The sequence below is a fragment of the Myxocyprinus asiaticus genome, chromosome 8 (genome assembly GCF_019703515.2).
Source record: "Myxocyprinus asiaticus isolate MX2 ecotype Aquarium Trade chromosome 8, UBuf_Myxa_2, whole genome shotgun sequence".
NCBI classification, from domain to species: Eukaryota; Metazoa; Chordata; class Actinopteri; order Cypriniformes; family Catostomidae; genus Myxocyprinus; species Myxocyprinus asiaticus.
The window spans coordinates 42,481,904-42,507,500 of record NC_059351.1 but is presented as its reverse complement, the minus strand read 5'-3'; the positions used below and the strand labels follow the sequence as shown (position 1 = coordinate 42,507,500).

General features: G+C 38.8%; 1 protein-coding gene across 4 annotated transcripts in view; it reads left to right on the top strand.

The window, feature by feature from the left end:
• LOC127444566 (catenin alpha-2) overlaps positions 1-25,597 on the top strand; it is a 784,313-nt gene that overhangs the window by 240,977 nt on the left and 517,739 nt on the right. For 3 of the 4 annotated variants that reach the window (XM_051704010.1, XM_051704011.1, XM_051704013.1), the window contains one exon: positions 11,441-11,644. In XM_051704010.1, coding sequence (XP_051559970.1) covers positions 11,441-11,644 — 204 coding nt within the window. Of the gene's footprint in view, positions 1-10,092; positions 10,109-11,440; positions 11,645-25,597 lie in introns of those variants that run through there. The other variant, XM_051704012.1, reaches the window with a different exon arrangement.

Below are 25,597 nucleotides of genomic sequence, written 5' to 3'. Positions count from 1 at the left end.
TACAGTCATAAAAACGCATTTGTGCATGGATCTACTTTATTATGCGACGGATCAGAATCTGCCGATGCTGGTTCAAACCAAATGATGCGTCCAAACGTCCGTTAGTAATTCATAAATTTCACTTCAGAAATAGTGTCACAGCTTGTGCTGTTTCTAACAAGTTATTGGATAAACAAGGATGGATTGATGTGTGTGTGTGAGAGAGAGAGAGAGAGAGAGAGAGAGTGTGTGTGTGTGTGTGTGTGTGTGTATGTGTGTGTGAGAGAGAGAGAGAGAGAGAGAGAGAGAGAGAGCGAGAGAGAGAGAGACGGAGCGTGTGCGATCACTTGTTGCCACTCCCAAGAAGAGATGCTGTCAGCTTTCTGAAGATCAGCTTTCTCAGTGGTAAAATAGCGTCCAAGCGGGGGTATTCCTCTCTATTTCGCGGTAGCCGGTGTACAAAAGTCTTTCACTAAGAAACCGCAATGTCCTCTGCCATTTTAAACAGTATGTATCCAATGTGGAAACTCCGGTAAGAGGTAAGCACCTTGAGTTTGTGTAATTAATCAGTCTGTTGTGTCTCTCAGCTGTGATGAGCCGTAATGCTGAAGTTGTTTGTTTAAAGCCGTTTAAAGCTATTTCCTAGCTTTAGTATTGTAGTAGCGATCACGGAGCACTGTTGTATGTAAACAGTGGCTGACGCGGATTCACTTCACGTCACCAACTGGCTCATATTACACACAAAAATGATCTTTTGCCACCACCTGCTGGCTAACATATGTAATGTCAAAAAAAGACAAACATTAGGTCTTAACACATCTGCACTGCTCTTACACTTTAGTTTAGAATGGCACGAACACAATTGGAGTGATGATACACACAGCGTCCGAGTGCTGATGGTGTCAGACCATCAGTGCTCATGGAACGTCTCTCGTCCAATCAGATTAGAGGACTGGAACTAATTGTTGTGTGTGTGTGTATATATATATATATATATATATATATATATATATATATATATATATATATAATACAGTTGCATTTACATACACTTATGTTGAAGTCATTAAAACTCATTTTTTAACCACTCCACAGATTTAATATTAGCAAACTATAGTTTTGGCAAGTCATTTAGGACATCTACTTTGTGCCTGACACAAGTAATTTTTCCAACAGTTGTTTACAGACAGACTGTTTCACTTTTAATTGACTATATCACAATTCTATTGGGTCAGACGTTTACATACACTAAGTTAACTGTGCCTTTAAGCAGCTTGGAAAATTCCAGAAAATAATGTCAATCCTTTAGGCAATTAGCTAATTAGCTTCTGATAGGAGGTGTACTGAATTGGAGGTGTACCTGTGGGTGTATTTTAAGGACTACCTTCAAACTCAGTGCCTCTTTGCTTGTCATCGTGGGAAAATAAAATTAAATCAGCCAAGACCTCAGAAAAAAATAAAATAAAATTGTGGACTTCCACAAGTCTGGTTCATCCTTGAGAGCAATTTCCAAATGCCTGACAAGTTCATCTGTAAAAACAATAGTACACAAATATAAACACCATGGGACCACACAGCCATCATACCGCTCAGGAAGGAGACGCATTCTGTCTCCTAGAGATGAACGTAGTTTGGTGCGAAAAGTGCAAATCAATCCCAGAACAACAGCAAAGGACCTTGTGATGATGCTGGAGGAAACAGGTAGACAAGTATCTATATCCACAGTAAAACAAGTCCTATATCGACATAACCTGAAAGGCTGCTTAGCAAGGAAGGAGTCATTGCTCCAAAACCGCCATAAAAAAGCCAGACTACAATTTGCTAGTGCACATGGGGACAACAATCTTACTTTTTGAAGAAATGTCCTCTGGTTTGATGACACAAAAATGTAACTGTTTGGCCATAATGACCATCGTTATGTTTGAAGTAAAAAGGGTGAAGCCGAAGAACACCATCCCAACCATGAAGCATGGGGGTGGCAACATCATGTTGTGGGGGTGTTTTGCTGCAGGAGGGACTGGTGCACTTCACAGAATAAATGGCATCATGAGGAAGGAAAATTATGTGGATATATTGAAGCAACATCTCAAGACATTAGCCATGAAGTTAAAGCTCGGTCACAAATGGGTCTTCCAAATGGACAATGACCCCAAGCATACCTCCAAAGTTGTGGCAAAATGGCTTAAGGACAACAAATTCAAGGTATTGGAGTGGCCAACACAAAGCCCTGACCTCAGTTTGATAGAAAATGTGTGGGCAAAACTGAGTTTAACTGTATTTAGCTAAGGTGTATGTAAACTTCTGACTTCAACTGCATAGTGAATTCAGAAAGCATTTAGACCCCTTCATTTTTTTCACATTTTGTTATGTTGCAGCCTTATTCTAAAATGCTTAAAATAATCTATCACATTGAAATAGGTATTCAGACCCTTAACCCAGTACTTAGTTGAAGCACCTTTGGCAGTGATTCCAGCCTCAAGTCTTTTTGGTTAGGAATGTGAAAAGCTTTACACACCTGGATTTGGGGATTTTCTGCCATTCTTCTCTACAGATCCTCTCAAGCTCTGTCAGGTTGGATGGGGACCGTCAGTGGACAGCCATTTTCAGTTCTCTCCAAAGATGTTTGATTGGGTTCAAGTCCCGGCTCTGGCTGGGCCACACAAGGACATTTACAGAGCTGTCCCTAAGCCACTCTTGCATTCTCTTGGCTCTATGCTTAGGCCATTGTCCTGTTAGAAGGTGAACCTTCATCCCAGTCTGAGGTCCTGAGCACTCTGGAACAGATTTTCATTAAGGATATCGCTGTATTTTTCTGTGTTCAGCTTTCCTTCAACCCTGGCCAGTCCCCCAGTCGCTGCCCCTATGCAGCAGGGGCCCTATGCAGCCACATATGTCGCTTATTAGGCAGGGCCAGCTCTGAATACAGTCAGAGTTTGACTGAAAAGCAGACCTGTTATTGAAATTTATTGGGCTTAAAACTTCTGAAGTTATCCATCCAAGGACGGTGAGTGCTTTTCTCTTGTTCTTGTCAATATTGTTGTTTGATTAATGTTAATGATAGGCTTGGAACATCTGCAGCACATATTTTAGGCTGCATTTACACATCGCAAAAATCGGATATTTTGAGATTTTTGTCCTGTCTACATCACGCAATACATTATTGTCCCAACTGCTAACACTCCCATAATACTTTAACGCTGTATTTACATTCATATCACGTCAAGAAGCAAATTTAAATGTTCTCTCACGCTGCTGCATTCACCACGAGAAACATGCGCTCTATAGAGAGCATGCACACATAAGCACATGTGAGCGTTTAAAAAGCTTCCGGATGTAGACAAACAGCACGCTGGTATGGAATTGAGTCTGTACTCAGTACTGCTGGTACTTTTAACTGGTGGCTATTAAAATATTAAACTGAGCACAAATTTTGCAGCATCCCTTGCCAGTCCTGGCGGCACCCAATTTGGGAACCGCTGATTGAGCAGATACTTTTGTCCAAAGTGACTGTGTTCCCTGGGAATCGAATCCATGATCTTGCCATTGCTAGCACCATTCTCTACCAGTTACCGAAACTTATATTAGTTTGATCATAGTTATTATTGCAATATACATAATTCATCTAATAATAATAATAAAAAATACAAAATAAATCATCATCATCATTATCATTTTAACGTTCTATGTTTCTAAGGCCACCATTAGTTTGTGATTTTTGCGGATGTTTGGTTTGAGTTCATTCTAAATTTTGTCTTTTAGAAATATGCAAGCGTTAACTTGCCGATGAATGATCATTTGTATGATTTTATACACAAGTTGTATGCACAAATATGCGCATTTATACATTTAGTCAATGACATCCTGTGAATATTGGCCAGCGGTTTACTCAACTTTAACCTGCACAGACTAGCCAGCTTTGTTTTTTTCATACTCTGTCCTTTTCACTCTCTATTTCCTACTCTCCCCCATCTTTTTTTCTTTTCTTCTCGTTTTCATCCTCTCAGTCCAAAGCACTTTAGTCACTCTGTGAAAAGGTTTTGTTGAATGCATTGCTCTTCTGCATACTTCCTCATTATAATTTGCTTGACAAACAGCCTGTCACATTCTGTGAGAGGAGTAAGTGGCAATTCCACCCTCTTTATGCACACACACGCACACACACACACACACACACACACACACACACACACACACACACACACACACACACACAACATACTGTAGCTCTGATTACCTTTTGCCTATCATGATCCATTTTTTCAGACGAGTTTGTGTACTCCTCAGTAATCAATCAGAACTAATTATGTTATTGTTGACAAATTGATGAAATCTTCCAGAATGGCTTTTCATGGTTATTTCATTTCTCCTTATGTACGTACATATTATATGACTGTAATGGCATATTTTATGTTTGTGCATATTGTAGCCTTATCTCCAAAGACAGTTTAGTAATAAATTACTTAATTTTTGTTTGTATGGGGGCCTGGGTAGCTCAGCGAGTATTGACGCTGACTACTACCCCTGGAGTCACGAGTTCGAATCCAGGGCGTGCTGAGTGACTCCAGCCTGGTCTCCTAAGCAACCAAATTGGCCCGGTTGCTAGTGAGGGTAGAGTCACATGGGGTAACCTCCTTGTGGTCGCGATTAGTGGTTCTTGCTCTCAATGGGGCACGTGGTAAGTTGTGTGTGGATCGCGTAGAGTAGCATGAGCCTCCACATGCTGTGAGTCTCCGCAGATCATGCACAGCGAGCCACGTGATAAGATGCGCGGTTTGACTGTCTCAAAAGTGGAGGCAATTGAAACTTGTCCTCCGCCTCCCAGATTGAGGTGAGTAACCATGCCACCACGAGTGGGAATTAGGCATTCCAAATTAAGGAGAAAAAAATAATAATTTCTGTATGTATAATGAATTAAAAAGGCCATTCATGATAATACGCATGTATGATACGCATTGCATTTCATTGCATTCTATCTTTTCATACATAGTTAAAATACTTTCCATGAACTGGGTAAAAAGTAGTAAAATTTTAAGTCATATTCAAATTCATTATTTATTTCTTTATGTGTTTATGTGTGTATAGGGTCATCTTTATTAAACTTTTACATGTTTTAAAAGCAATGGCTTCTTGGGCAGGACTGTGTCCTACACCCAGGGACAACAGTTTAAATTTAGCTTTTAGCTAATTCTGTTACAATCCATATTTTACAATACATACACTATTACACACATTTGTTGTGAATTTTCCCTGTACAACTTTATTTATTTATTTATTCACCAAGTTCAGGAAATGCTGTTTTTCCACCTTAGGAGGTCAAACTAAATATTATACAGTATGTGTTGTATTTCAGCCCTGTTGGCTGACATGTGGAACAACTTGTGGGACCTGTCTGAGTATAGTTTAATCCCTGATCAAACAATAAACATTAAACACACATTAAATTAGCATGTTAAATAAATTGAAACAATCCAAAGTAAAATCAATATTTCATACATAATTTTCTAAAAATATAACTATGAATAAATAGGCATGAAAATGTATTATAACCTTGGTTACACTCATTTGAAAACATGACATACACTGTGGAGAAAAAATGCTGTAAAATATACAGTAACTTACTGGCAACTTTACTGCTGTATATATACTGTAAAATTACCCCATGTTGTTACAGATGTCACTGTAAATTTACAGTAGAAATAATGTATATTTACTATAAATATGTGACTGAGATACTGTTGTACATTTTACAGTAAATTAGAGCATTTGCTGTGAAATTCAATTCACTTCACTAAAATAACCACAGGTCAGTTTTTTTTTTTTTTTGTGATGTAATATAGTACATTTATATAAACCTACTTTCGCTGTAAATTCAGTACTCACATTCTGCATTAGTCTTTCCCTTTTTGTCAATTTAATGTGTCATGTGAACAATAACACTTACATCAAAATAACTTCCCACAGTTTATCATAATGTAACCAAATGTATTTATTGTACAATAAAGCCACAATTAACAGCAATAAGCACTTTCCAAAACATGCTCACCAGTCAAATAAATAAAAGAAATGAGGGTCGAGATTTCACAATAAATGAAGGTATGCTTAAACTTTGCAAATAGGACAAAGAAAAAAAAAGAGAGAGAGAGAGAGAGAGAGAGAGAGAGAGAGAGAGAAAAGGACTTCCTTCTGGTATCAAGAACCACTGAGAGCAGCATCAATGAATTATCGGCCATACAGAGAATTAAAGGGACACATCCCTAGACTGTGACTGAACTTCAGTCATAAACTTGAAACAAACTAACACAAAATAAATGGTCAGAAATGTTACCTTTAAATTGCCAATACATTAAACTGCAAGCAATTCAAAGTCCATCAGCTTTCGAAGCAGAGTGCATACATGTGGGTTTATTCCACGCATTTTCTTGTCTCGCTTTCCAGCACCCACCTTTGATCCAGTTTCTGGGTTAATGCCCACAGTTCCTCTGTGAAAATAGACACCCACAACATCCAATTAACAAAAACAGCATATACTCATGAAACAATATAATACATTTGTCAGACACAGCAAGTGTCACTTTAATCACTTAATCACATGACGAAGATAACCATATTTCATTTCCTTTAATGACCAGTTATGGTCAGATTTTACCTCAGAAGACCACAGACATAACATTTGCTTATAATGTACTCACCCTCCGGGATATCAGTTGGATTATCTATTTGTTTTTCACACAAACGCATCGATTCACTTCAGAAAACATTACTTGATCGACTGGAGTTATGTGGATTACTTTGATGCTGCCTAAATATGATTTTTGGACCGTCAAAAATTGGTAACCATTCACTTTCACTTGCATTGGATGGATTATTTTCCTTCTAAAAATCTCCATTTGAATTCCGATGAAGAAAGTCATATACATCTTGGATGGCCTGATGAGTATATTTTCAGCAAATTTTCATTTTTTTGTGTGAACTAACAAACCTTTAAGGAATAGTTCACCCAAAAATGAAAATTCTCTTATGGTTTACTCCCCCTCATGCCATCCAAGATCTTTATGACTTTCTTTCTTCAGCAGAACACTTTAAGATTTTTAGGAAGATGCCCCAGATCTTTTGAGCCATAAAATGCAAGTGAACAGGTACCCCAAATTTGACAGTCCAAAATCTAATTTAGGCAGCATAAAAGTTATCCACATGGCTCCAGTCACTCAATGTCTTCTGAAGCGAAACGCTTTGTGACTGTAAAAAACAAATCTATAATTAAGACGTTTTTAACTATAAACTGTTGCTTCCGGTCAAAATGCGAATGATCCTTGGCATCGTGCCAGATTCAATGCATCTATCGCATAACATATCTTCCTCCAGCAGAAAAGTCCATCTCCTCTTCTCCTCATACATCAAAATCCAGTGGCATCTTTGTTTACAACGGTTTTGGACTGTTTTCGCTTGTAAACGGCGCTTGGTCTGTATATATTTCAACATAGAATCCCAGAAAATGTACCATAGTGCCTGTTATTCTAAAATATATATATACAGTATATATATATATATATATATATATATATATATATATATATATATATATATATATATATATGTGATATTTCGTCATTATTTCGCACTGAATATTCAGTGTCATTTAAGTACAATGCAAAGGCCATTTCATGTTGTCGTTGCCAGGATATGTTGTCAACATATGAGTCATACTCAGGTGCATCTAAGAAATCTGTTCAGTTTGTTGTACAATCAGACATTTCAAACCAGTCTTTGATTTTGCCCCTTATTCATGCTCACAGAAGAGGGTGGACCAGAGCCAGAGCATTCCTTTGTGGTGAATTTTTATTCGAGCAAAAAACAACCCAACAAATATCCACATTCTTATCATTGTGATAGACAGGACTGCTGCTGCTGTTAAGTGTTGATCTCCATAGCAACATGCTATTATGGGAAATGTAATATTTTTCCTTTCCAATTACACTGTTTTAGCTAGCGAATGGGAGCAGCACCTGACAGAGATACAAACATCGTTTCCTGTCTGTTGATGCACACAATAAACAGGAAGTTCATGCTGGGATAGGGCTGGGCGTTATGGCAACAAAATAAAATCGCGATTTGTTTCAAACTTAAGGACGGTTTACGAACCTCGATTCCATTTTCCTACATTTAAAGGTATTTTTTTCAAAAAAGTAACTCAAACATGATTCAAATAAATGTTCCTTATTAGAATGCAAATAAAAAAAAAAATTAAAAAAAAATCTAACAGCGTAAAAGTAAAATAAATTAAAATCTAACTGATATTATTATTATCTAAATCAAGTCCATCTAGAAAGTTGTCTAGAAATTAATATCTAGAAATAAGTCATGTTTACCTAGAAAGTATTTTTAGTATATTAATCAATTTATATGTATAACTATAAACATCTGCAGATAGAGTCCAGATATCAGAAAAAAAAATTCAGTGAAGTTGAAAAGGCAAGAAGCAAAAAGCTCAGTTTAAAATAATGATGTCAGTCAGTCCTGTGAGCACATGGCGCCCCCTAGTGGTACGCGCTGAGCAGAGCAGCAAAATTAAATTATGTTGCTCTTTGTCAAAATGATCGCTTCGCTAAATGTTGGCTATAAATGCAGTACATTAGAAACACGTCACAGAACAAAGCAATAATTAGCAATCTATCTGAATCATCATGGTAAAAGGAGATGTGGATGATTCTCTCATTTATAGTCTGTCCATTATATGATCTGATATAAAGCACCCATAACTATCACGTATGTTCTAACACTTTATTATAAACATACATTTCTGTTGACATCTCAGAAAATGTAGCTCAGAACATAGCTATTTTTTGAGTAAGCTGGGGTAAACATGCATGATGAACGAAGTCAACCTACAGTCACACTGGTAATATTACCGGCTTTTATATCAGACTCCGTGTTGTTAACCTATGTTACATTGGAGCGCGCAGTCGCACGTATTTCCATTCATGTTCAGTTTATCAGATTGAGGGTGGCATCAAGCCAAGTGCTGTGAACATTTGTTTTTTTCTCTTTTATATTCAGCCATTGGTGGATTGACAGTGTATCTAACTACAGCGTCTGCTAATATTTTATGCAAAACCTCGATTCCACGATTTAAAAAAAAAAATTGTATCGTGTCAAAAATGTAAATTAAAATTAATCGAAAAAATCGCCCAGCTCTATGCTGGGATGTAATTAAAGAGATAGTTCAGAATTAAAGTCATATTGGATTGGGATTATAAGGGGATAAGTAAAAAAATGACAAAATGTTCATTTTTAGATGAACTATCACTTTAATAACTCCTAGTCACAAGCGCACAAGTGACTCTCTGAATATTAGTTACCAAAGTAAAGGGCACAGACTCTAAATGCCTCCTCCACCTCATCTGCTCCGCCAAAGTCCACAAAATGCAAACTGCTGCCGAAGCTGTATTCATATATAGCTGTAAAACATAATATCGCCACTATCAATATGGTAATTTTCCCATCCCAGCCCTAGAGATCATAAAGCCTGTATTTGGTTGCAAGTTTTAACAATAAAAAGGGAGGGTGTTCTTGAGTCTGCATCCTGTGTTTAAAAGCCCCATTAAATCTCAATGTGGTTGAAATGGAGGCCTTGCAGCTTGCCTTGAAGGTTACCTAACAGCAGCCTGCGGAGAAAAGCTCCAACAGATTCTCTGACTGTCTTCAGTGGTCCACAGATGGAAAAGTATGCCAAACATCTCATAGGACATGCTAAACTTCCTGCTAAATGATAATCACTGCGATCTGGTGGGAAACATCCACTTAAAAGAACAGTTTTGCATTTTGTGTAACTAAGGAATGTGAAGTATTCCAAAGAATGAGGCTGTTTGTTTTTTATATAACCCCAACCCTAACCAAATTCTTTTGAAAGTGCCACAGAGCCACAGTTTTTACCCTTTTAGGCAAATTAACCTACAATTTGACCTTTTTAAGGGTAGATGCCATGTTTAATTGAACATGAAACGTGTCTGAGAGGGAGATACAGTATGATCAATATTACAACCCATGTTTTGTTGTTTTTTGTCCACTGGAAGTTTTTTGTAAATATTTTTTTTTTTTCCAGTGTTTCATCAGCTGAAATTTCTGCACCAAGGTATACAGCAATAAAACCAATTTAACTTGTTTTCATTCGAGTTAAATTAAATATGGTGTCTTTTCTGATAATGGTCTATGACATACTTACAGTTGTCTGTACAGGGATACACAAAAGTATTTTGGGGGGGGGGGGGGCATGAAAGAAAAGCGTGACAAAGAAACCATTGGAAACCAAATGGTTTAAAATTAAACCATTATTTTAACTCTCAAATGACTAAGTACTTGACATTTAAAATTATATACATTTGTGCTCAAAAGTTTGCATACCCTGGCAGAAATTGTGAAATGTTGGCATTGATTTTGAAAATATGACTGATCATGCAAAAAAACCTGTCTTTTATTTAAGGATAGTAATCATATGAAGCCATTTATTATCACATAGTTGTTTGGCTCCTTTTTAAATCATAATGGTAACAGAAATCACCCAAATGGCCCTGATCTAAAGTTTACATACCCTTGAATGTTTGGCCTTGTTACAGACACACAAAGTGACACAAACAGGTTTAAATGGCAATTAAAGGTTAATTTCCCACACCTGTGGCTTTTTAAATTGCAATTAGTGCCTGTGTATAAATAGTCAATGAGTTTGTTAGCTCTCACGTGGATGCACTGAGCAGGCCAGATACTGAGCCATGGGGAGCAGAAAAGAACTGTCAAAAAACCTGTGTAACAAGGTAATTGAACTTTATAAAGATGGAAAAGGATATTAAAATATATCCAAAGCCTTGAAAATGCCAGTCAGTACTGTTCAATCACTTATTAAGAAGTGGAAAATTCGGGGATCTCTTGATATCAAGCCAAGGTCAGGTAGACCAAGAACAATTTCAGCCACAACTGCCAGAAGAATTGTTCAGGATACAAAGAAAAACCCACAGGTAACCTCAGGAGAAATACAGGCTGCTCTGGAAAAAGACGGTGTGGTTGTTTCAAGGAGCACAATACAACGATACTTGAACAAAAATGAGCTGCATGGTCGAGTTGCTAGAAAGAAGCCAATGCCACAAAAAAGCCCAGTTACAATATGCCCGACAACACCTTGACATGACTCACAGCTTCTGGCACACTGTAGTTTGAAGTGACGAGACCAAAACAGAGCTTTATGGTCACAACCATAAGTGATATGTTTGGAGAGGGGTCAACAAGTATTGTGCTCCTCGAAACAACCACACCATCTTTTTCCAGAGCAGCCTGTATTTCTCCTGAGGTTACCTACACAACTGTATGTATGTGTGTATATATATATATATATATATATATATAGTGCTAATGCTTTAAGTGTTTTAAGCAGAGCAAAGCTTCATTCATAACCCTGGTGATCTGTTTGTTTCAGAATAAGATCATTCTGGACCCGCTCACATTCAGCGAGGCTCGCTTCAGGCCATCACTGGAGGAACGTCTGGAGAGCATCATCAGTGGTGCCGCCCTCATGGCCGACTCCTCCTGCACACGCGACGACCGGCGCGAACGCATCGTAGCCGAGTGCAATGCCGTGCGCCAGGCCCTGCAAGACCTGCTGAGCGAGTACATGAACAATGTGAGTCTAACCTTTTCCCGCATGTCTTCTAACTTCACATTCTGATGTACGCAGTCATGACTGCAATCATTTTTGCTGGAAACCATCAGTCTTCTTCTGACTCACATCAAAACTTGCTTGCTTTAAATATGTTTATCAAGGTTTTGTGAACGGACTAATTGTATCAAGGTACTTTATCCTTTCCTTTCACATCCTGTATTGCTTGTGCTTCATCCCTGTGGACTTAAGGCTAGAAAACAACCATTTCATAAACAACTATGCTTACAGTAGTCATTCCTTACAATCTGCCTCACAGAATGGTTATTTATCAGTGCTAACATGGAACACGCAGAGAATTCTATACAAACGACCTTAATGCCATCTAATACAGCACTTATGTCTAAGACTATATATTAAGTTTAGCAATATAGAGGCTGTACAGTCTGAAGATTGAAGTGTTTACCTTTATTTTTCAGTTTTTACTTTTATTTATGTATTTATTTGTACACAGAGAAGAAAAAAAATCAGGAAACTTGACAAGAGATGTCCAGGTCGTAGTTCACCCCAAAATCACAATAAATAAATAAATAAATAATAAAAAATTAAAATCACACCAACATCTTATCCTTGAGTAATCATGCTAAATTGTTAATTTGGGACTAGAAAATCACTTGCCATTATATCAAACACAGTTGAAAGCTGTTTTGTTTGTTAAATGAAGCTTAACATTACCTTTGTGTTGTTTTTGAGTTGCCACGGTATGCAATAGACTGGCATGCCTTAAGGTCAATATTAGTTCAAAAATGGCAAAGAAGAAACAGCTTTCTCTAGAAACTCGTCAGTCAAGAATTCCTACAAATGTTTATACTACAGTCTTCAAAGACAAAGGACAACTGACTCTAACAAGGACAGAAAGAGATGTGGGAGGCCAGATGTACAACTAAACAAGAGGATAAGTACATCATAGTCTCTAGAGAAATAGATGCGTGTCCGGGGTCGGCGAGCCCGTCTCTCTCTCCTTTTTCTGCTTTCTTCTCTCTCTCTATTCTCCCCTCTCCTCTCCCTCATCCTTTTCCCACTCCCAGGCATGTGCGGGTTGGACACAGAGACCATCCTAACATGCCAACACTCCCCCCCTAGAAATGGGGGGGGGGGGTAGGTCACAGCCTGGAGAATTCCCCGGCCTGAGTTTGGCGGCGGGGGTATGTGGCGAGCAGGGCGGGGCCGAGTTGCGTCTGGGCAGAGTGAGGCCGGGAAGATAAATGGTGAATGACTTCCACTTGTGTGCCACACCGGTCTCGCATTCCAGTGAGGGATGGAGGGAGTATTTAAGGAGAGGAGACAGCGGCAGACAGAGAAAGAGACACGCACGAAGCTGTGTGTGTGCGTCTTTGTTTGTTTTGCAGTTTATGTTATGTTTGAGTTCAGTTTGTTATCAAAGTTTTACATTGACTGTTCAGCTGGTTCCCACCTCCTCCTTGCCCATCTGAAGAACATTGTTACACTGGTGCCGAAACCCGGGAAGGAGGAGGGATGTGCTGTCGTGGAGTCCTCACAGCTGCCGTCCGCTGGGAAGCGGAGGAGCCGTTGCCATCCGCCAGAGAACGGAGGAGTCACTGCCATCCGCCAGGGGGCAGAGGAGTGGCTGAGGACCAGATGACAGTATGTCCGGGGACTGACAAGCCACTTTTCTCTCACTCTCTCCTCTCTCGTTCTGTCTCTCCCGCTTGCTTTTTCTCTCTCCCCTTGACCTCCCCTCATATCTCTCAGTTTCCCAGAAGGCGGGGAAGGCCAGCCGGAGGAAGGATGGCCGAAAGGGCAACACCTCCCCTCCAGGAAGGGAGGGGGGAGTAAGTCAGGCCGGAGGTCTCCCTGGCCTGAATCTGGTGGTGGAGGAGTGTGACGAGGAGGGGGGCATGGTGGGGCGTAATGACGCCAGTTCGAGAGAGAGAGAGAGAGAGAGAGAGACGCACAAAGCTGTGTGTGTGCGTCTTTGTTTGTTTTGCAGTTTGTTATGTTTGAGTTCAGTTTGTTATTAAAGTTTTACACTGACTGTTCAGCTGGTTCCCGCCTCCTCCTTGCCCATCTTAAGAACCTCATTATATATAAACACTGGTGGCAAAAAGTTTGGAATAATGTACAGATTTTGCTGTTTCGGAAGGAAATTGGTACTTTAATTCACCAAAGTGGCATTCAGCTGATCACAAAGTATAGTCAGGACATTACTGGTGTAAAAAACAGCACCATCACTATTTGAAAAAAGTAATTTTTTATCAAATCTAGACAGGCCCCATTTCCAGCAGCCATCACTCCAACACCTTATCCTTGAGTAATCATGTTAAATTGCTAATTTGGTACTAGAAAATCACTTGCCATTATGTCAAACACTGCTGAAAGCTATTTGGTTCATTAAATGAAGCTTAACATTGTCTTTGTGTTTGTTTTTGAGTTGTCACAGTATGCAATAGACTAGCAAGTCTTAAGGTCATAAATGGCAATCTGTATGGATTGATACAGAAATGGCTCTCTAGAAACTCATCAGTCAATCATTGTTTTGAGGAATGAAGGCTATACAGTGCTAGAAATTGACAAAAAAACTGAAGATTTCATACAAAGGTGTGCACTACAGTCTTCAAAGACAAAGGACAACTGGCTCTAACAAGGACAGAAAGAGATGTGGAAGGCCAGATGTACAACTAAACAAGAGGATAAGTACATCAGAGTCTCTAGTTTGAGAAATAGATGCCTCACATGTCCTCAGCTGACAGCTTCATTGAATTCTACCCACTCAACACCAGTTTCATGTACAACAGTAAAGAGAAGACTCAGGGGTGCAAGACTTATTGCAAAGAAAAAGCCACTTTTGAAACAGAAAAACAAAAAGAAAAGGTTAGAGTGGGCAAAGAAACACTGACATTGTACAAAAGATAAAAAGAGTGCTATGGATCTTAACCCAATTGAGCTTTTGTGGGATCAGCTAGACTGTAAGGTGTGTGAGAAGTGCTCGACAAGACAGCCACATCTATGGCAAGTGCTACAGGAAGCGTGGCATGAAATGTCACCTGAGTATCTGGACAAACTGACAGCTAGAATGCCAAGGATCTGCAAAGCTGTCATTGCTACAGGTGGAGGATTTTTTGATGAGAACTCTTTGAAGTAGTTGAAGAAGTTCAGATTTATTTATTTATTGCTATTGTAATAGTAATTTTTCAAGTTATTAATGTCCTGACTATACATTGTGATCAGCTGAATGCCACTTTGGTGAATAACAGTACCAATTTCTTTCCATTAGAGCAAAATTTGTACATTATTCCAAACCTTTGGCTGCCAGTGTGCTATGCCTTTGACACTAAATAGTAATCAATGCCTTCTTCCCAGCTACAATCTGCATATATGTTTCCTAGTGTCAGTTTGCTTACTCACCGTACGGGAACTAAGGGGATATTAAATACATCCTTTCATTTGATTAGCGATGCCCCTCCATTCAAAACAAGCAGAAGTGAATATCACATCAACACTCCTATTATAAGCTTCTGTTTTAGGAGCTCCAAAGCTGTTTGTGTGTCTGAGATGCTTGTTTTATATGAGTTTTAGTCTCATAAGATTTGTATATGCATCTTTGTATTGTGTGTTTTTTCATACAAATGTTTTTATAAGCGCACAAATTTTTGTTAGATATAGTGGTGTTTTGCCTTACACTACTCTGGAACAGTGGCACCTACAGTGGCCCCAAAACGTACATGGACACCTAACCCACCTAAAATGTATGAGCTCTATTGCGTCAGATTTAAAATATCAAAGTTGCATAATAGCATTTTCGCAATTACTTTTAAACTACTGGTCCCAAGGTAATTTTCATGGGATGTACTGTTTAGGGCAATTCCCCTGACAGTACATCACACCTGAGGTGTGTCACATTATCTATGGACATGTTCCACTAAGTTTTACAACCACTGAGCCCTACAAACTCTTCTTTTGGGATATGTTTTGCTTGGAAAAACTAGCTTGCTTCTATCTTTCTAAAAAAAAAAAAAAGTTTGTTGTGTTAGCTGTTAGATGAGTTTCTTGCCCCCCCAAAAATCAAACCATAATAATTTAATATATGCTAAAATATTCAACAGAGAAAACTACACTTTTTCATCTTCCGTTGAGTTGTCATTAGTTTTTGAGATCTTTCTCATTTTGTTTAGAGTGTAAAGGACATTTTACTTGAGGGATGCCACTCATGAATCACAATAAAAGCACACCTGGAAATCTGCTGAAATCATAATACTGTTTATGCTTTGCAGCTCTTCTGTTATAACAAGCTACCTTCTCCCTCAGGTTGAATAGCTGTAGTTTTTTAGCTCACTTCAAGATGCTTCATTAATTTTGGTAGTTCCTGCTAGTGAGCTATAGCGTGGGGCCTGGAATTATGTGCTAGCAATCTAATACAAATGATAAAGAGAGAGAAAGAGAACTTGAAAAACAAGATGACATATTCATTTGTCATCATAGTTATTGTTTTGTTTTATACAACGTTGCTCTTCTTTATGTCAAAACTCTATAAAAGAACAAAATGGTCATATTGTCTGACCGTTTTACTTTTTTAGATGTCATATTTTATGATCTTAGCAAATTCACAGAATAAAATCATTTATTCAGGTAATGCAAGCTACCTCAAATTTACAAATTAACATTACTGACATCAAACTACTGGGAATAATGGGTACATTGGGGTACAGTGAAGTGTCTAAAGGATTCCCGTGGAGAACTTTTTGGACTGTAGAGTAAAACTTGATGGCAAAACATAGTGATGTTCGATTTATGAGAAAATCTTTCTTTGAGTCAGTTGTTTTCAATGAATTTGTTTAAACAGTTGACAAATCGCTCTAAATGATTTATTAGCAAATTGATCTGAATCCCCCCAAAAAACAAAAAAAAAAACAAATGTGTACCGTTGACAAATTGCTCTAAATGATTTATTAGCAAATTGGTATGAATAAAAAAAAAAATCTTTTTTTTTTTACCCATGCATTTCCATCACAAATGACTAGAATGATCATGGAAAACTCATTGGAGAAAAGCAGTGAAACCCTGTAACTAAAATTAGTGTCAAACTACATTGGGTTCAGTTTCAACTCTTGACACCATACCTCCACCTTTACTCTAATCGTTCAAGCCCAACCCTGGACGACTTGTGGAATGGGAGAGGTTGATTAATGTGCTAGTTTGCAATAAATTATGTTCAAGTGGCAGTAGATTGTCCATACTTGTCCTGGCCGGTAGTGATCGTTGATTGGTGACAGTCACCCAAGCTCCCAGACCAATGCTGAATCATCAGAATTGGCTAACTTAGGTATGGCAGCCCGGACAGGCCAATCTATCAATTGATTGGTTGGAGTATTGCATTGCTGACCATGGTCAAGAGAACTTAGACTTGTGGGCAGAGGTTGAGGGGGTCTGGGAGTTTGTGGGTGTGGTGATACACCTCAGCCGCTTGGCCTACCGGGCATAATAGAATATTTAGGGAGTTGGTTAGCCGAGCTTAATCTTGCACTTAGGGGGACACAGCACTCCGGCATCCGTTCACTGGGCATTTAAAGAAGACAGATGCCTGTGTTCTCCGGCCCTCCAGGGGGCAAAGGTTTGATCAAGAGGCAGGGCTGCCGAACACTCCATCAGCCTAACAGCACTGCTACCAGGCACACAGGTACATATGAGAGCTTGGGTTGGAGCCTGTGCAACCCAGAGAATTACTTCAGAAAAAGAGTGCATCAAATAGAGAGAGAAGGAGACAGTGAGATGGATTGATCAGTAGGTTGTCTGAATCTTAAAATGGGTTCACACTGAGCAATTTGACCATGATTTTGCCGTCTGAGACAACTTAGGGAACATAAAAGATTTCCCTTAACACATGACAAAATCATCAGTTATTGATCACTTACTGTGACATGTTCACTTGTGCCCGATTAATTGTCTTTGCTATGAATCTGAGCACCTGACAAAGTTCTGTCAGTGTCTAAAATTTTGCATTGCAGACGTGCAGTGTGACTGCTCCCACAACAGCCAGATGAGATACAACACTCAGTCAGTGCTGTCTGAACCTTCATTTATGGTTGAAATATCCCTTGTGGTTAAATCCATATCTTCTGAAGTAAAATGTAGGTGTGGGTGAGAAACAGATCAATATTTAACCAAATCTGCTTTTTTATTGTAAATCTACATTTTCACTTCCACATTCTGGTGTGGAAGCTACTTGTTGGTGCTGGTCAAATATGTGGATATTTATAGTAAATAAGGACTTAAATATTGATCTGTTTCTCACCCTCACCTATTATATTACTTCTGAAGAAATTGATTTAACCCCTGGAGTTATATGGATTACTTGTATGATGCCTTTATGTCCTTTTTTGGACCTTCTAAAATCTGGTTACCATTCAGTTGTATTGTGAGTATCTACAGAGTTGAGATATACTTTTAAAAATATTTGTTTGTGTTCTGCAGAAGAAAGAAATTCATACACATCTGGAATGGCATGAGTAATTTTTTTGGGTGAACTATCCCTTTAAGTCTCCTCCAGTAGCCCATTATTTGCAACTAAGTACATCAGAGATGATACAGCATTTATGTACTGTGGGGAGTTGAGCAATTGACAGTAAGAGTTTGGCATCAGGCCTCGGAGAGGTGTTTATTGGAAATAATAATAAACATAGAATGTTCAAAAAGGGGAGATAAAAGTGTGCAAAGGAGAAAGTGTCCAAAATAAAGGGGGATTTGGTGCCCTCGAGGTAAATGGGACTATGTGAATGATGGTGAGTGTCCAAAGGAATTGTCCAGGTCGGGGCAGCGTCCAGCAGACACAACATGCTCCCCTCCGTGGTCCGTGGTGCGAGGGGCAGCAGCTTCTGTGGCAGCCTGTCTTCTAGCCCGGCATCCATTCCCAAAACGTAAAATACTCCCTGGCTACTTATCTAACCCGCACCGGGGTTCTGAGCGAGCTGGTCCAGCGCTCATCTAATTCGGCAAGTACACTCCCCGCTCTGCTCCTGGACCTATGAGGATGCCAGTATTTGCACACGAGGAGAAAGAAATGGCTCCCAGAGGAGAGGTGCGCTCTGCATTTTAATGGTAGCATTGATGAGGCTCCACTCACATCAGGTGTGCCTCATCATCCACTGCCCAAATGAGGCTCATTAAGTTGCACCTCTCCTCTCTCCAGCTCACTCCTGCTGTGAGCCTGGCTGAAGGACGGTCTTAAGAGGTAATTCTACATGGTAAGAGGTGGTTCTGATATTCTACAGTTTCCCTGTTTTTTAATTTATAATAAATAAAGGTTAGATAAAGAAAAAAAGTTTCTAAGTGTTCTTTTTTTCCCCAGAACATTCCAGATCTCATGCATGTGAGTAAAAAAAAAAAAAAAAAAAAAAGAAAAACATCGGTCTGAATTGTACAACACTTAAAAAAAAAAAAAAAGTTCCAGCATGTACTGCCTTCCGCATGTCTCCCTAGGATAGTTAATAACAAGCTGTCGTGACATGGCACATTAATGTCAGATGACTGCTGGTGCCTCTGCATAGTGTCCTCATAGCAGCACATTTAATGACTTGATGTCTCACTGGACATGACTAGTAATTTCTGAGAAAATATCCCACAGCATGCACAAGAAAAAGGCCTTTCTTTGTTGTTTTCGTTCTCTCTCACCATCTATTCTCTTCCTTTCTCTCTCACGCTTTCTGTAAGGTTGAAAAACCTGCCTCAAAAAACATGAAAATACACTTACATGTCATAAATTCTTCAAGCTTTCAAGCAAAGCCACATCTTCTGTGATTTGCTCTCTCCTTATGCACTGCTCTGGCTATTTCATAAACCTTTCTACAGAAATGTGGAGTTGCATTCTTCTCATCTAGATTTGCTGAAGATTGAGATTTCTTTCATAGCCATTGGCTACGACTGGTATATAGCATTTGAAAGCAAGTTTAGCACCTATTGCATCCATTACTGATGACTGGAGAGGAACACAGCTTGATAGTCTGCAGGAAAGCTGAACTCATTTCAGTTTTTTTTTTTTTTTTTTTTTTTTAATAACCGAAGAGTTGAGTGGAGCTTTATATTTCCTAGGCATTTAACAGTGTCACTACTTTTTAGTTCATGCTGCTCGCTTAAATTTCCTGTGTCAGTTTTTCCAACATTATTAGTCAATGTTAACTTCTTCTGCTGTCGTGTGTTGGTCCTCCTCCTCTTTGTTTCTTCTGAATGACAACACTTACTGTTGTAATGCCATACGTAGAATGCTCCACACAATATGACACAAAGTTGCTTAAGCATGCATGCGCAATCAGATGCTCTGACTTGGTTTATCGTAGCTCTCACGTTCTAGCTAACCATTTTCATGTCTGAGTGTGCAGGTGAAATTGACAATCGCATCCGCAGGTAGCAGACAACAAGATCTAATTAACGTCAGGTTAGACATTGAACATTAAAATGCACCAGCATGGACATTTATGCTGGTCTAAGCTGGTCTTTGCAGCCTTGGCAGTTAAGTCAGTGTCCACACTGAAAAGTCCAGCCAAAGGCTAGTGTACACTTAGTTTTTTCCACGTTATTACATCTATTGCACAGTCAATAGCTGTAGCCTTTTTAAAGTGTACTCTTTTGACCATATGGATGTGTTCGCTTCATGCACACTATGACTGCTTTGCAATACTCTTTAGTACAGTCAACACTAGTTGTGCATGCAGGCCATATGCACAGATGAACAGTATGCACACTATGTGCTTATAAATAATAAATAATGCTGATAAAGGAATTTGCATGACACGGAAAACCGATGTATATGTTGGACTTTGGACTAGCATACATTTCCATGCTGGTGCAATCTAGTTTATGCTGTTTAATGCTGGTTTGGCACTGATCTACCTCATGGAACATCATAGCTATGTTGTTCACCAGCAAAACTAAGTTGATAAAACTAGTTGACCATTATTTCTGGTTTTGCTAGCTAAGAAACCTTTTGAAGACCAATATCCAAAATACTGCATAGGCTACTGACCAGCTATGATGTTTTTTCACCAGTCGACTCTTTCTTTGACTGAATGATGATCTTGTGCTACGCATAAACTGAATTCCTGTAATTAATGTTCTCATTGGATTTTGTAGTTCTCTGAGGTAACCTCTATGTAAAGACCACCTTGAGGAGATTCGGATTTCTTTTTGTTTTATTCGGCAACGCTCTTTCCTAATTTCTACTTCCTCATCGAGAGCTTCTCTCCAACCATATTCAGCACTTACACCCTATTAAGCGGCCTGTACAGGGCAATCCATCAGCTGTTTCCCATGGCGACTTGTGCCCTCCCTTCCATCTGTCAGCTCCTAATGCCCCTGGCTTGTTTTGCTCTGCCAGTGAGAGACACTCAATCAAAGTACACACCTCAAATACCGCCTCATTCCAGATACACAAACATTAACTCAAAAAGCACCCTGTCATACTGTTTTAGAGCTCAGAAATCTCCTGGGAAGATCTTAGACTTGTTGCAAAGACCTACATTGCTGGTCAACAGAATACATTATGTTTTGGATGCCAGTCCAAGCACCAGGCTTCTTCTCCAGTTTGATAAGCAAGACTACCTTGGTCTACCACCTTCAACAGAAAGACAATGCTGAATGACTTTACCCAGCTGAGTTTTGCTTATCCACCAGCAAGACCAGCACTAACCAGCATAACCAGTATTACCAGAATGTAACAGCTCACAAACAGAAGGGAAGGAGAACACAGGGAAGCAGGTTTTTCCAGGCTCAGGAAGGACTTTTTATTGGCCACTTCAATGCTTACAACTTCACAAACTCGTCAGCTTCACAGGCACGTAGACTTAAACTCATTAGCTTCACAGGTACTAGTAACTTAAACACATCAGCTTCACAAACATAACAGATTAAACGTAGCAGCTTCAGGAACACCGTGGCCTTCCTTGTGCCAGATTCTCTCACTCTCTGCTGGTGGTGTGGCTGCTTATATGCTGCTCTGCCCATGCTCACTGGAATTAGAGACAGGTGTTACACATAATCTAGCTCAGGTGCAAGCGCCCTTACCGCTTTCTCTCTCTCCGGACGGACGCTTGACCACGCCCCCGCTGCCACACAGTATTATTGAAGATAGGGGGTGTATTGCCTCTTTGGATTCCAAGTGCATCTCCTGCCCAGGTCCCAAAATCTCATGTGCCTCAATTAAAGATGGATTCTGTGTGGATAGCAGGAACCGTTGACTTTAGTTGATCCTCTGCAACTTCCCAAACCATCCAAAGCTAGTAATGAGAAAAGTGAGAGAACACAGAGTTGCGAACTCTCAAGGAGGGACCTTTTATCTTCCAATTTCCTTTACAAGGACACATGCCTGCCCGCTGGCCCTCGGCCTTGCAACAGTAATACAAGGAGGGAAGGATGCAAGGGAGAGGCAGATTTCTTTTATTTTCTGTTCTCGGTCATGATACATTTTATTTTATTTTTTTTTTATTTCTGGCTTTATTGGTGGACTTGAACTGTGAAAGTGAATGTGATTTCTGTACCTCCCTTCCCCCTCAAAAGAGCATGTTTGTGGGTTAAAAACAAAATTGTTTCTTGTACATTATCAAAGGGCTTAGTTTAGCAGCACTATGCAACATAATTTAGCAGGGTAGGAGCAAAGTGGAGATATAATTCCCCAACATTTTCAGTAATTTGCTCCTCATGTTTGCTGCCTGCAGTAATCAGGGGAATGAAATAGGGATCAGAATGATGATAAATCACTCCATGTTGTCTGCAGTGCTGCTTCATCACTGAGTGCTGATGAGAGTAAAAATGGTCTTCACGTTGCATTTCGAGTCAGGGGAGTCTTGTTTGTGTGGGAGATGTGTCATTTTCTATCCTCTTACCAGCTGTCATTTTCTGTCATTTTCACTCTATGAATTTTTAGAAAATATGAACCCATGTCTACGTAAAATTTGTGAGAATTTTGCACACCATCTATGAATATTCTGTGTGCTTGAAAATGTTTTTTTTGTGTTGAATGTGCTTGTGTGGATGTGTTTGGAAGGTGTCTCGTTCTCACTTATTCTCCCTCTGGTTCTCTCTTGTTTTACTATTATATTTGTTGCTTCAGGCCAAATGGCTTTCTCACCCATTTCATTTTAGGGTTGTTTGTTTGTATCTTGAGTCTGTCCGAGTGTGTTTCAGTCTCGGGGTTAGTGGGGTTTAAAGGCCTGACTATGAGAATCCAAACAGGCCAGTCTCATTCATTACCTTGTAACCCCCTGGTCATTCAGCTTTTCTTTTGCTGTCAGTATCAGTATGAAAAATGTGAATATAATCTGTAATGTGTTGATGAGTGTGTGCATGTTCTCCCCTGTATAAGGGATGAAGATGGCTATTTCTTGTAAAAACCACTATGAAAATGAATGGGAAGTAGCCATGCTCTTTAAAATGAAGAGGCATAATCCAACATAATAAATAAATACATAAAAATTATCATTTATTTAGAACTTTTTTTATTTTTTAATGTTTGATTTATTGTTAATATATATATATATATATATATATATATATATATATATATATATATATATATATATACATTCTAAAAAAATAATTTAGTGTTATATTTCCTTTTTTTTTTTTTTCAGGAGTAAAATAAAGTATTAAAAACATCACAATCTCCATATGGCAAATTAAAGATGTGAGCATAGCCCACCACATATAGTCCAGCTAGTCCTCTCTCACTAACATAGTATTCCTAGTGAACAGCGTGGTAAATGGGTATACTGGTTCATCAGCTCAGACCAGCACCAAAGCTGAACTAACCAGCATAGACCTGCTTGGACCAGCATGGGAATTGCTGGTCTTAATGGATCTTTTTTTAATCTTTTTTTCAGCAGAGGAGCGGTTTAAACAATCTAGCTTATCCCCTTTATATTATATTAGAGCTGTCAATCGATTAAATTTTTTATGCCCTGTCCCACTCTGAATGGTTTGCCTGTTTTCCCCGCATGTGAGTATGCATGAGGCGGTTCTTAAGTTAACGTGGTTCCAAAGCGCCTTTATACCATAAAGTTTTTCCTTCTAAATTTAGCTTTATTAATCAGCATGTTAAAAAAATAAACAGTAGACTAAATTTTCATGATGATCTGTATTATTAATCATTATCAGTATTATTAATTATTATTAGTATTCATGATCATTTAGTAGTATTATTGATCATTTGTATTACAAGCTTTATATAAGTTGCATATGTAAGCCTTATATAAGTTGCGTATGTAAGTTGAGACATGTGATTCACATTATGAGGGGAGGGAAAGTTATTTTAAACAGTGAAGTATGTGTTGTTTTTTGGTATACTTAAATACACCCTGCAAATTTATTTTCTTCAGAGAAAGACTGAACAAGACAAGAAGACCATCATATGACACAATTCTCAAAATGTCGGTTTCTCTCCTACAGGGACTACAAAATAAATGCATTTCATTTCGGCAAAAACTGTTTTTTTGTTCCAGTTCAGAAGTTCCGCAGCCTCCTTTATAAAAGGTTACCAGTTAGAACAATATAAAATAATGGTTAATAACATTCTATTTAGTGGGCCTGGGTAGCTCAGCAAGTAAAGACGCTGACTACCACCCCTGGAGTCACGAGTTCAAATCCAGGGCGTGCTGAGGCAACTGAGATTTGTCCTCCGCCCACCCGGATTGAGGCAAGTCACTACGCCATCACGAGGACTTAGAGCGCATTGGGAATTGGACATTCTAAATTTGTGAGAAATGACAGTACTCTGCACTAAGGGGTGGGTGAAATACCAATTGCAGTGTTGCCAGATCTCACAAGGAAACAAGCAACATGGTCTGGAAAAACAAGCCCAAAATAAGCCACTTGCCTCACCAAAATAAGCAATTATTATTTTTATTTATTCCAGTGTGGTGGATTTATCGCATAGAAATCATAACAAGCATACAGTTAATGAACAGTTAAGTATAATTTTAATTACAGATCTGCTTCTGAGTCAAAACCCGGCAGCATCAAATCTGTATTAATGCATATCTAACAATAATTCAGTGAAGACTTGGAAACTTTTTTACCTCTAATAATGTTTTTCTTGTTTCTGGATTAACCATGCACGTATACTATATGCAGTGTTTATACATAGTTGTTGTAGGGAAATGTATAATGGAATTAGTCACGTTCAACCACCATTATAAGAAAGATAAATGACAAATAATTAGATTATTTGTTTGAATAAAATTCTCCACCATTAAAATCGTACTACATTGTCTCGTTGTATCCGCTCACAATTTCTATTGTAAGGAATTAGCTTTAATAAGGGAATTATGATTAATTCACTTATTGGAGTAATACTATTCTCATGGCTTATTGAAAATAATATCACACATATTTTCGGTATGAGCTTTAAAGCAAGATCTTTGATTATTTATCAGAATATACCACAGTCAAATTATCTTTGAATACAAAAACTTTATTGCTAATTTAAACATAAAACTAATCTAACACATACAAACATGATACAGGTTGGTGAGTAAAGTGACAGAATGTGAAAGAAATTTTCAATACAGAGAAAATGAATTTATGGAGTCTGTAGACAATGTCTTAAGAACCATTTATCCTTCTTTGAGTCTAAATTGATTTGCAATCGGATTACACAAAGTATTTAAATAATACACCAGCACTTTCAGCAAAAGTCTGGAGATGTACTTGCATGTCGTTGCGTTTTCTTGCATTGCTTGGTTCTTTGGCTCTTTGTAGAAAGTTTGTTCCATCGATGTTTTGGACCTCTGTTAGATCATGGATGTCTGTTGCCTGATGCGTCGATGGATGATGAGGCAGGGCTTTGAAGCGAGGCCTTCCGCAAGATTCGTGACTCCCGTTGTGTGTGTGAACAAAAGAGCAGAGAGTGAGAGGCTTCCTCGGGAACCGAGTTTCCTTGGACTCTACATGGCATGGAGGTTGCATGCCATGAGG